This window comes from Prosopis cineraria, unplaced genomic scaffold (assembly GCF_029017545.1).
Source record: "Prosopis cineraria cultivar Desert tree isolate PC_DT_omini unplaced genomic scaffold, ASM2901754v1 PC7, whole genome shotgun sequence".
Lineage (NCBI taxonomy): Eukaryota > Viridiplantae > Streptophyta > Magnoliopsida > Fabales > Fabaceae > Prosopis > Prosopis cineraria.
This window is the reverse complement of record NW_026555338.1, coordinates 38,498,256-38,510,380: the sequence shown is the minus strand read 5'-3', so window position 1 is coordinate 38,510,380 and position 12,125 is coordinate 38,498,256. Positions and strand designations below refer to the sequence as shown.

Here is a 12,125-nt window from a genome sequence, read left to right as displayed (position 1 = left end):
ATAAAAATAACACATTATTTGGCTTTCTTTTGTCTTTTTTCCTCCCACTTAGACGATGCCGTTTTGAGAAGTGGAGGGAAATGCACCAAATGAAAAATGGAGACACCCTCAGCGCGATTCAAACTTGGTCTCCTTCCCCAGTCCCTTCCACACACATACATCAACATGCAATCACTCAGATTTGTCTCTGTTTTCTCTTACTATAAAGAAATAAAATCAAATATTTTATTGGCCACGGCATGCTGTACAATTAACAGCAACGGAATCAAGCCTCCTTGGGGAACGATCATTTGTTTCCAATCCACCTCGCAACCCATCCGTTGCCACAAACGACTGGTCAAAAATTTATGTCTACAACCCCCCCCCCCCACATTACTCTGTCTTTATCTAATGTCAAACAAAAGAGTCATTTGTCTGAATCTCGCACAGCCTCCAGGTTAAACATGTTAACAAGAAAGCTTCTCCTTGATAATTCAAACACAAAACAAAAAATTGTTTTATTGTATACTCACAAAAGCCGTTTCAGTTCTTCAATTGAATTAATCTGACTCTACATTTTTCAGTTCAAAATATTGTTTCCATATACTTTAAGGCTGTTTTAGTGGTTTATTTCTTTTAGAAAAAAATTAATTAATAAGAAGAAGATTTAAGGTCAAGGTCAGTTTAGTAGCATCTACCATGGTTTATTTTTGTTGAGAAGACACAATTATTAATTTCTATAATTTTTTTAGTACTTTTAGTTTTTATAATTTTTTGAGTGTTTTCTATTTCAATAATATTAATAATATTAGATGATGTTTATTATTTAAATATTTATAATTTCAGTTTTTTAATTAAAAATAAGACTTGATAAAATTATAGGGGTATATAATTTTGTTTTTTTTATACTATCATACGATTATAATTTTTTATTTTTTGGGAAAACAGGGCATGGCGGCTGCTGCTGTAAAGGAGGTTTATGGTGAGGGTGCCAAGTTCGCGTACAAAATGTGGCTCTTGTAAAAATTGACTCTCAAATCCCAAGCTTATTGATAGACCACCTGTGTGTTGAAGATGTTTGATAAAAACGTTAGAGTGAAAGTCGAAAGTCAATATGGAGAGGGAAAAAGATGTGGGGTCATATCAATCATCAGCAAATGTCCGCTCAGTTGAATTAAATATGGAGAGATTTGAGCACCATCGACCATCAATTAGAGTGATGAAATTTTCACACTCAAAGGCTGAATAATGCAAAGATACATGCACATCCCCCCTCCATCAAATCACTACACCGCTATCCTGATTGTTGCAGAGATGGACGGTTTGGAGGAAAGCCACCACAAGAAACTACAGGCAAAGCAGAACACTTAAAAATTATAATGAAATCTAAGACTTCAGGTTGGGTGAAGTTTTCTTCAATTCTTTTCCCTCCTTTTCTTTTTATTTTTTAATCATGATCATTAATTTTATTTTATTAAATAAATTTATTTTAATTATAAATTTAATAAATGATCATGATTGAGAAATGAAAAGAAAAAAAAGAGAGAGAAGGGGAGAGATCCCTCAGATCAGGTATGATTTCTTGAGGCTGCTATTAGATAAGTGGATTCTGAATTTCTGATTCATAACTTAACAATTCGCTCGTTGTTTTTCCCTGTACGTCTCTCTGACAAAGAAGATAGAAAGAGAGAGTTTTGGACTCATGCACGGCTTCACTTTCCTTTTGGTGTAGATATGTGAGAATGCAGATTCATTCCCGCTAGATCCCCCCCCCCTCCAAAAAAAATAAATAAATAAATAACACACACATGTATATAATTTATAAAAAAAATTAATCATTTGATGCTTATAATTTTAACCTAATTATAATTTGGTCTCTAAATTTTAACTCATTATAATTCAATACTCATTATAATTCAATTCTTAAAATTTTGACTTGGTTGTAAATCAATCCTTAAACTTTATTTTTTATAATTTAATCCCTGAAATTTTAACTTCTTAAATATTAATTTCTATATTTTAAAAATATAAAATTATAAAAATTAAAAATATTTTAAATTTTAATATTTATAAATATTAAAAGGGTTTAGTAATTTAAGATATTAGTAATAAATTTTAAAATATTTTTAATTTTTATAATTTTATTTTTTTAAAATATAAGGACTAATATTTAAAAGGTTGAAACCTCAAGGATTAAATTATAAGAGGTAAAGTTTAAGAATTGATTTACAACTGAGTCAAAACTTTAAAAATTAAATTATAACAAGTTAAAATTTAAAAATTAAATTATAATTAAGTTAAAACTATATAAATTAAATAATTATTTTTTAAATTTTTTATCAATAGTCAATCACACTGGGATACAATACAGGTCCCCCCCCCCCCCCAATAGTTCATGTGGTTAAAACTAATGGTAAACAGCATCATGCCGTCAGTACAATCCAATTTTGACTCTGTACGCTTATTGGTATAACAGTTTTTAGGGGGGCAAAATATATTGACACGCACTGCGTTACAGTGAAACACGCAACTGAATATCCTTGTTCAATTTTCAATATTTTAAAATTTTATCCACTGCTACTGTCTAACAACTTGATAATCAGTTTTAAAACAATTATAAAATCCGAAAAAGAGAATAGACCTAGTGAATTGTTTACGAGCATTTTGCGTTAATTTTATTGGCATGTTTGTGAGATACACGCATCTAAGATAGCATTCGTGCTGAGCGCAAATTATTTTTGTATTGATTTGATGATTTTACATAGACAAACTGTAGCGTTTCTGATACAAGAGAAATTTCACTTCAAAGTACATTTCATTTTACATAACCAGAGAATATCATGCCCTGGGGAGCACAGAAACAACAATTTTTTGCATTTTTAAGGCGTAAGGTGCCAGAGCATCAAGTCAAAGAGCTCAAAACACAGCGAGTTTGGTACGGACATTTAAAATGACATGTTATGTTACTGTCAAAATGGGGACGGGGCTACACCTGAAAATGGATATATGGCAGTTAAAGTGACAGACTTGGACGCTGCCGACTATGCAAAAGCAAATTTTGATGGCCTACATTCCTCCAAACATAAACGCGCAACCCTGCTCATAGTTGCCCATCTTCTCATCTAATATATACACACACAGGATTTTTGCATTACATCCCAAAACCTCATTTCTTAGACAATGACCATTACAATCTTAACACCAAATATATTTATGAATAAAATCCCTAACTTGTATCGAAATTCCATCACGACTCAAGGTCAAGTGAACTGGTTATAGATAAAAGATTTACCATGACCTGAAACCATGAAAAAAAAAAAGCACATTAATTAATAAGGTTCTCCATGCATCACATCGTGCTTGCAACATAAACCGAAGTAACCACCAAGTTTTATTTATAGCGCAGAACTTCAACAGAACTATGAGTGTAGAACGGACAGGAGATAACTGATACTCTGTTACATGAATTGCAACACAAGTTGAGACAGGCCACACAGTATTATGCTGGAACCCAACAAGTTGACGCATATAAAATGCGTCCCTTCCAGCCCTGAAGCATCCAGTTGTTGTCTTCATCAAACACAAAATCTTTATGGTACCATGCCTCCATCTTTTCCCTGAACTTGGCCATAAGCTCCTTATTCAGTGGGAGCTGCTTGAAACCTGCCCTTGTAACCCTGGCCTGCCATTGTTTATATGTCTCAGGCCTCTCAACCCTTTCTAATCCTTCACATGCCACAACGTTCATAGCCTCCCGACCATAAATTTCTTTCTCAAGCATCAACCTCCATTGATTTTCACGGGGTATCAAAGTATCAAACATATCATACAATGCAGAGAAATGGAACAGTGCCTCCCTGAACCGTGTAACAAAGAAAGGGGCATTGTAGGATCCATTAAGAATGGATTGAATAAAAAGATCCGGTTTCATCTGCCTTATCAGATTTAGAGTTGCATTCCTTGGACTCTTCACTTCAATTGTCTCATCCAGTAAATTCTTAAACCTCACCAAGCAGTTCACAGCAAGTACCTCATTCCTCTCAATCTTAAGGTCTTCAATTTGGATGGTTTCCCAGTTTTGTGATGCTATAGCTTTGTACTCAAAGGGAACATTAAAACGACTGCAATAGTTAGCAAGACGACGACCGGTTTCCTCAATTCTTTCTGCTGGACGAAAGCCAGGTTGGGGAAATTCTATTCCGGTGATGCGTAGCTTGGGAGGTCCACCAGCTCTAATTGAAAGAAACTTGATAAGCATTGGCCACTGAAAGCCATATAGGATCCCAAAATCAATAATATGAAGGGTTTCTGCCTTTTCAACCGCTTTTAAAATCATCTTTATTGCAAAGAAATGTGCAAACTTCTTAAAAGGTGAGGCAGATATTGAAACTTGGTAAGCTTTCAAAATATCAGCAGCAGAGATCCTCTTGGAGCTCAGAGAAGTATAAAAAAGCTGAGTTCCAGCACCACCACCAACCAAACGTGCCTCAAGGCCATTCGCGAAATAATGAGCCACCCTCTGAGATGCATCCCCGAAGGGAGAAGAATGCTGCCTGATCTGTTTTAGTAATTCATGAGCAGTCCTGCTATCGTTGGCAGACACGGCTTGTGCGCATGAAACCAAAAGTGTCCTCAAATCCACCGTTTCCTTCTTGCTCCCTTGTTTCTTAGAGCGTGTCTTCCCTCCATCAGATGGTTCCACAACCTGATCATTTGGCTGCACGTCTTTCCCTGATCCAGAGTGCAAGCTTTCGTGCTCAGCACATAATGGAACATTCTCAACGCTAAGCAACACTTTGTCAAACATTTCCGATAATTCACTCTCATCAACATACACTGCTGACTGTTTGTTGCTTCTCCCTTCTTCTTCATCAACAATACCATCACGGTCATGATTCTTTCTACCCTTTAACCCATGTAAATTCTCCCTAGCATCTTTCTCTTTATTCAGCGTCGCCTTTTCTCCAACTCCCTTTGACTGTACAGAAACTGTGGTGCTCTCCAGACCCGTGACGAGTTGAGCTCCTCTAGGAAGAAATTTGCTAGCTTCCTCTAAACCTCTATTGAATTGCGAGACAGAGTCTGCATCACTAAAGATATTTTGAGCCAAAAGCTGAGTAATAGAAGAATCCAAATTCAACAGTCCATCACTAATATTAGTTAAAGTATTTGGAGATTGTGAGGACTGCTGAGACACGGGTTGCGATTTGAACTGGAAAACATGATCCCCCAAAACAGAGGTCTCTGGTGAAGAGGGCCTTAATTCTAAGTCGTTGGTGCTGGTGCTGGTGCCGCCACCGCTAGTACTAGAATCAGTAGTAGTTCCAGAGGAATGACCATCCGGGCTCTCAACAAAGTCAAGGAGAGGGTGCTCATTAGGGGAGTGAGGGTTGTTGTATCTAAGAGCATCATAGAATGATTTCTCAGTAAGTTTTAGACTGAGTGGATCATAAAACATGCATGGCTTCTGTTCCAAGTTCTCTTCCATAAGAACTTGGCTCATGTACTTGATGGTTTCTGAAAAATCGTAGTCTTCTAGAGAAGGATCCGGAGCCGAGGTCACGGCTGAATAAGGGGCATGCGGCACTCCTTCCACAGGACTCGCACTCTGGGATGGATTCGGCGGCACTTCTTCAGAAACCAAGCTCGTGTGCGGAGCATAACTAAGGGGGCCCACATCAGGTTGATGAAAAATATCACGGTAGAAATTAAGAACGGTCTGATGATCTTCGTCAGGATTCCACTCATCTCCTGGATTTAGGTATTGATTTGTATCAGAGAAGACGGTGCCGTCAGCTATTTTGTGTCCGTTCATGGAATCATGAGTTCCAGGCAAATTTGGATCCATAAATCTAGAGGTAGCGACAAGAGCGGGCGTGGAAGTTGCGGCTACTAGCCACACAAGATCCCTCGTAGATCCTCAAATAGCCAATGAGGAACCGAAACAGGGGAATTTCAGAATAGGACTAGGGATTGGACAAAAGGCGAAGAGGGATGGGGAAAATAACAAAGTATAAACGCCGAGTATGGTTAGAACGGAATATGGAACGAACCTAGAATGATTCAATGGGGGGCCGAATCCATCTAGGCCTGAATCTTAGCATTGACGGGTTGCAATCTACCGTTGGATGGAAGTCCGGAGAGAGAAAGAGTAAAAGTGATACGGAAGGGGCAGGAGATGAGGGTGGGTGGCAGTTTGAGATGGTGAGCTTCAACTTGGGAGAGGTGTAGCAGTGGCCGGCTTTCATTTCATTTTGACAGCGGAATTTTCAAAGAACATGGCTCCAAGTTTACAAGGTCAAAAGCTTGAGCCAGTCCTACTGCTAGAGATAATTTTAAGGGAGGATGAGGGAGGTAAGGATTAATTAATTTAAATTAAATTTTAAATATTTTAACTCAATTTTTTAATTTTATAATCTTATAATGTTAAAATTTAAAATATAAATTATAAATTTATTATAATATAATTATAAATTTGAGAAATTAAGTTATAAATTTTTAAAGTTTAACACTTAAAATATAATTTAAATTAATTGATATTTTTATAACTTATCATCATTCTCCCTAATTTCAATGTCTCATTCTGTCTCTTTCCTCTTCTCTTGTCGTTTACATTTCTTCTTCTGTCTTTCCGTCTTTGGTTTTTTTTTTTTTTCAAATTTTATTTCATGGTTAGCAACATATTGTATGTTGGATATTTAGTTTAGTGTTGGTAAATAATGTCATAAATTTGATTCATGCACAGCGTAACCGAGGATAAAAAAGCAGCGCTCTAGGGGGAATAGGAAATTAATGGAAACAGCCTCCCAGAGAGTATAAACAAACACGATCACATAATTGCTTGCTTGGGTTCAAGGGATGTACATGGTGTGGGTCGACATCAACAGAGTATAGAATACCAAGTTTACAAGGTTCTAGGGAGCCCCTTCTTGTTGGCCTGTTGAGTGTTGCTCTGTCTGTCCAGTAAACAGGAAAAAGTCTTAATTTAAATGCTGTCGTATTCGTTGAAGGATATAATTCAAGCTTCATCAACTTTTTCTTTTATTCAATCCCTGTCGCTCCCATATTATCATCGTTGCTTTGATAGGGTTTAATAATAAAATCATCCGATGTTGAAGATATTTGTAACGGTGGCTGGTGAACACAGGTGAGGTGTTGCGAAAACACACTGAAGCAAGTGTACAAAATCTTAATTAACACCAAGCCCTCATATTGTGCCCAAAAAAGCTCACTCACGTGTCCTCACCTGGCCACCAACTTCACATGATTCAAGCTCGAGATTTGTTTTTCCCATTCAACATCCTGCCATTCCAACGGAAGCATCACTAATATAATATTAGTTAGAGCGGGATGGATTAATCTGGGAAGTGCCGTGTTAACTTTTGAAGAGGCTCTCAAACTGATTCTCGTGAACTGAATGCACAGAAAGGAGTGTAAACTCGGATTAGAAACAGGGAAGAGGGAACAACAATGGATGCCGACACCACCTCAGACAGACCACGAGAAGCTGCCTGCCAAGGGACTAGCTTCGATTCTGCATGAGTTTCAGCTGCGCAAGACGGGGCAATCAGTGGATTCACTAGTTAACGCTCAATTACGTTACGTTAAATTACATACATGTCTATAAATTTTAAAATAAACTAATTAAAATTTTCCACTCAAGAGTGCAATACAGAATTCATACCTTGCTTTGCATAGAGTTTGAAATGAATTATCTTATTCACATTTTATAAATGGCGCCACTCCTTGTACATTATGCATGTTGTATACTCTTATATATAGGTATATAAATTATGTTTCAGCAATTTAAAAAGATTTTACAGATTAAAGAAATTAAAATTGAACATTTTACATCATTTGAATTGATTAGATGAAAACTAATTTTCCAATAATGTAAAAATTAATAACAAATATTAAATATCTATTAGGAATGTTATTGTCTAACCAAATACAAATATCCATTCTTCTTCCTAGTATACTAAATATTTATATAATCCTGCCGGGCATCAAATCTTACCCCCATTTTCAATTTTTCATCCATATATGCATCCTTACTTTTATCTTCATTTTCATTTCTATTCCTATCAAAATATTTCACTAACGGAAGGGGCGCAAACGCCCCCTTGGTTTCCCCCTGTATTCTCTTTACGAAAAGAAATCAAGACCAGTTAGTCAAATCTTGAAAACACAACTTGGACAATTCCATTTAGACCACTAGAAAAATATTGTCTGCCAGCACAATATGCTGCATCACGAGGTTCCAAGACGACGCGAATCCCAAAATAATTGACATCAGCTATGACTAAGCAAATGTCTTCCTCCTATCAACTATCAAAAGAAAAAGTGCATCTAACAAACGATCCAGCACTGGCGTAGTATCCTAAAAAATTGAAGACGTGTTGATCAAGAAAACATGCAAGAAAGTTAATTTTAGGCAGATAAATCATCAAAGAGGAATTATATACTTCAGAAAATGACATCATATCACCATCTTCAAGCATCCATGAATTTATATGAATTCAAAGTCAGTCTTGTTTGTTAGCAAGTTCCTGCAATTTGAGATGGCTTGCCCTTTGAGGATTAACTACTAACTACTAATTGTCCCAGTGTCTTGCACCGAACGGGACTATACAATGAGAATGGGAAACAACATATCATATGATAGTGATAGAGAAAACAACTAAAGTTGATTTACAGGTTGTAAGACATCAAAGGAAGATGAAGCACACATCAATGATATCACAAGTACATATCTAAAAAAGCTGTACATTCAAACCCATTGTTCCAGCAAGTTTTCAAAAGTTGAGCTTATAGTTCAACAGAGATAAAGTTATAATAAAGTTCTGCGGCAAAATTATGCAGGCATTATGTATATGGACACATGTATATGAAGATTCAAAGTACAGTGTTAGGGAGGATCTTGAAAACCTATCACAAGATCGCATTGGTTATGGATGCCCGAAACTATAACCAGAGGAAGAGTCGATAAAATTATACCCGCACATGAAAACCAAAAATCCTGGAAGGTGGGAAGTGAAAGTGAGCAATGCACCTGTAGAGGGAGGAACCTATGCTGGCACCCAACAGGAGGAAGCATAAATACTTCTGCCCTTCCAACCTTGTAGCATCCAATTGCCGCATTCATCAAGCATGAAATCTCTGTGGAACACTTCTCTCAACTTGCCTCTTAATTTACTGACCAGATGGTGATCCAAGGGCAGCTGCCCGAACCCTGCCTTCGTGTTCCGGACCTGCCATTGCTTGTACGTCTCAGGTCTCTCAGTCCTCTCAGACCCTTCACAAGCTATAATGTTCATTACCTCTCGTCCAAGATACTCCTTTTCAAACATCAACCTCATTGGATCTTCACCATCAGCATTAGTGTCAAGCATATCAAACATTGAAGAGTAATGGAAAAGAGCCTCCCGGAAACGTGTCACAAAGAATGGTGCATTATAGCACCCGTTGACTATAGTCTGCAAAAACATACTGGGATTTGCCTTCCTAATTAACTTCAAAACAGTGTCTCTAGGACTATTCACCGCAACTGTCTCATCAAGAAGATTCTTAAATCGCATCAGGCAATTCACAACCACGAGTTCACCTTTTTTTATCTTTAAGTCCTCAAGCTTGATGGTTTCCCATTTCTGTGCAATAGCATTATACTCAAATGGAACATTATAGCGCTTACAATACTTCTCGAGGCGCCGCCCGGTCTCCTGGACTCTCTCTGCCGGCCTCAAACCAGGTTGTGGGAGATCAATCCCTGTAATACGCAGCTTGGGGGGTCCACCAGTTCGTTTGGAGAGACGAAGGATAAAGGAAGGCCATTGGAAGCCATAACGAATGCCAAAATCTACAATGTGAAGCGTTTCTGCATCGTTGGCAAGATGCAAAATTGTATGGTTTGCAAAAATAACTGCAATTTTCTGGAATGGACAGGCTGTAATATACATTTTGTATGCTTTTACCATGTCTGCAGCAGAAATTCTTTTGGAGGACAAGGCAGAATGAATCTGAGAGCCAGTACCAGCCAAGCGTGCTTCAAGGGCATTTGCAAAGCAGTGGGCCAACCTCTGAGATCCGCTGCCCGTTGGGGAAGAATGCTGCCTAATCTGCTTTAATAGCTTATCAGCAGTCCCACGATCATCAGATGACACAGCTTGTGCACAATGAATAAGTAATGCCCTTAGATCGACCACTTCATCATACTTATTATTATTATAATTCTGCCTTCTAACACGGCTCTTTCCATTGCTAGACTTGTTTGGATCTTCATTTTTCTGCACGCCTGTGTGTGCTCCATGATTACAATTTTCATGGCAAATACACATGGGAGGTGCCTCTTTTCCCCAGCCTGTGCTAATAAGCACCTTATCAAATAATTCTGATAGCTCACTCTCATCTATGTAAACAGCTGGCTGCTTCCTGCTTCTCTCGTCCTCTAAATCTATCCCATCTTCCCGTTCGTGATTCTTCTTTCCTCTTGACTCAGCAGGTAAGTACTCCCTCTCATATCTCTCCGTCTTGACCACAGCCTCTATAGTCTTTCCGAATGAAGGAGAAATGATGTTGGGCGCTGTGTAATTATTCAAATGATTATCCTTGGGCAGAAACTTACTGGCTTCCTCCACACCTCTCTTAAATTGAAACAGAGACTCATTCTTACTAAGCAGTGTAGAATCAGAGAAGCCAGTCCCTGTCTTGTAATTCCCCACGAATCCATTATACTTACGACCAGAATTATCGGAGGTGCTCATATTGTCCGTGGAAAGTTGTGCTGCGGATGTTGAAGGAGACTGGAAAACGAAATCGACAGGAAACGTGGCTTGCAGTAGAGAAGGTTTGTACTCTGTAAAGTCCACGTTACTCCACTGGGACTCAACAGAGTAAGTACCGTTAGCAGCGTAACTGCCACTACTACTATGATCACTGATGTTGCCCGAGACACTTTCCTCGGAGATCTCCGCACGGTGATAGTCAGGAAGATGACGCTGGACGGAGGAATCGGAAGGGTATTTCTTCCCAATAACCTCGTATAATGATTCCTCGGCCGCTTGAAGAGCTAAGGAATCATGAAACATGCTGGGCTTGTCTCCCATGTCCTCTTCCATTAGCATTTGGTGTATGTACCCAAGCAAACTGCCAGAGAAGTCGGTCTCGTCCAAGGGAGAGTCAACGTCCGTGCTAACGGAAGACAGAGAAGCAGGAATTCCGGCAAAGCTGGCATCCACAGACCCAAAGTTCACGAAAGGGTCGCTTATTTGAATTTCATTTGCCGGACCAGTATACTGATCATAATTGAGTGTCATAGGCGTTTGGTTAGATTGATACCCGTTGATGAAACTGGAGATGCAATCGGAATCCATGGAAAAATATATGGTTCACGAATTCGCCTAATCTGTACTAAAACTAAATGGAACAGAATTCTGTCAACGACAGTTCATGCCCGAGAAACACGGAAGTCAAAACCAGAGCAAAATTGGAAGGGGGAAATCAGGGGATGCGGAGAAACCCTAGGGAACCGATGAATTTTCAGGGGCATGTGGTAAAATTAAAAAATTAAAGGAGATGTAAGGAGATTAAAGAACCTGGAAGGAATGAAATTTAGAGCAGAAGGAGGGAGACGCGGATATATGCAGGGGGAGGAGATAATATTGTCATTGTTTGAAGCACAGATAGCACGTCGTAGCAGCTGAACTTTCTTGGAACAATGACGAGAGGTCACAATGTCACAGACCGAGGATCTGCTGAGAAGAACAAATTCCCTTTCACACTGTCATGGGAGAAGAGAATGGTGCCAATACAAGTAGCGCGTGACATTTGCACGGGACACGTGGACTTTAATATATATATATTTTTTAATATAAGGCCTAAACCGTGAAAGGGGTTAGATCGTAATATTAAAATTGTCACCTGATGGTCTATCGGCCAGGATACCTATACAATTATTTACTTTTCCATAAACATGATTAGAGACAATCACCCAATTTCACGTGCACCTTTGATTTTGCGGGAAAGAGCCGCGGCATCCATCCTCCCTTCTAAATCCTCTGTGGCTCTGACGAATTTGAATTTCAGTATCAAACTACAACAAACACGTCTCGTCTCTATGTTTGTGCTATTGCTGGGATTCGAGATTTGGC

General features: G+C 38.5%; 2 protein-coding genes across 5 annotated transcripts; both read right to left on the bottom strand.

Annotated features, from left to right (window-relative positions):
- Positions 1-3,339: 3,339 nt before the first annotated feature.
- On the bottom strand, positions 3,340-6,279 carry LOC129315383 (scarecrow-like protein 34). Its single transcript, XM_054959026.1, has one exon. It carries the CDS (start codon positions 5,825-5,827, stop codon positions 3,479-3,481), a length of 2,349 nt encoding a protein of 782 aa, XP_054815001.1. The 5' UTR covers positions 5,828-6,279; the 3' UTR covers positions 3,340-3,478.
- A 509-nt stretch (positions 6,280-6,788) lies between these two features.
- Positions 6,789-11,766, bottom strand: LOC129315384 (scarecrow-like protein 33). 4 transcript variants are annotated; one of them, XR_008594474.1, is made up of 3 exons: positions 9,032-11,766; positions 8,445-8,528; positions 7,880-8,359 (listed from the first exon to the last, which is right to left on the bottom strand). XR_008594474.1 is itself a non-coding variant. In XM_054959028.1 (2 exons), the coding sequence occupies exon 1, from the start codon at positions 11,346-11,348 to the stop codon at positions 9,048-9,050; it is 2,301 nt and encodes a 766-aa protein (XP_054815003.1). In that variant the 5' UTR covers positions 11,349-11,766; the 3' UTR covers positions 6,789-7,528; positions 9,032-9,047. The 4 variants fall into 4 exon arrangements, 3 of the variants coding, with proteins under 3 accessions (XP_054815003.1, XP_054815002.1, XP_054815004.1); XM_054959028.1 differs by lacking the exons at positions 7,880-8,359; positions 8,445-8,528 and adding an exon at positions 6,789-7,528; XM_054959027.1 differs by lacking the exon at positions 8,445-8,528.
- Positions 11,767-12,125: the final 359 nt, after the last annotated feature.

What these genes read in the sequence shown, in the direction of transcription:
- LOC129315384 (XM_054959028.1), bottom strand. Translation starts at nt 11,348, where the DNA reads ATGGATTCCGATTGCATCTCCAGTTTCATCAACGGGTATCAATCTAAC.
- LOC129315383 (XM_054959026.1), bottom strand. Translation starts at nt 5,827, where the DNA reads ATGGATCCAAATTTGCCTGGAACTCATGATTCCATGAACGGACACAAA.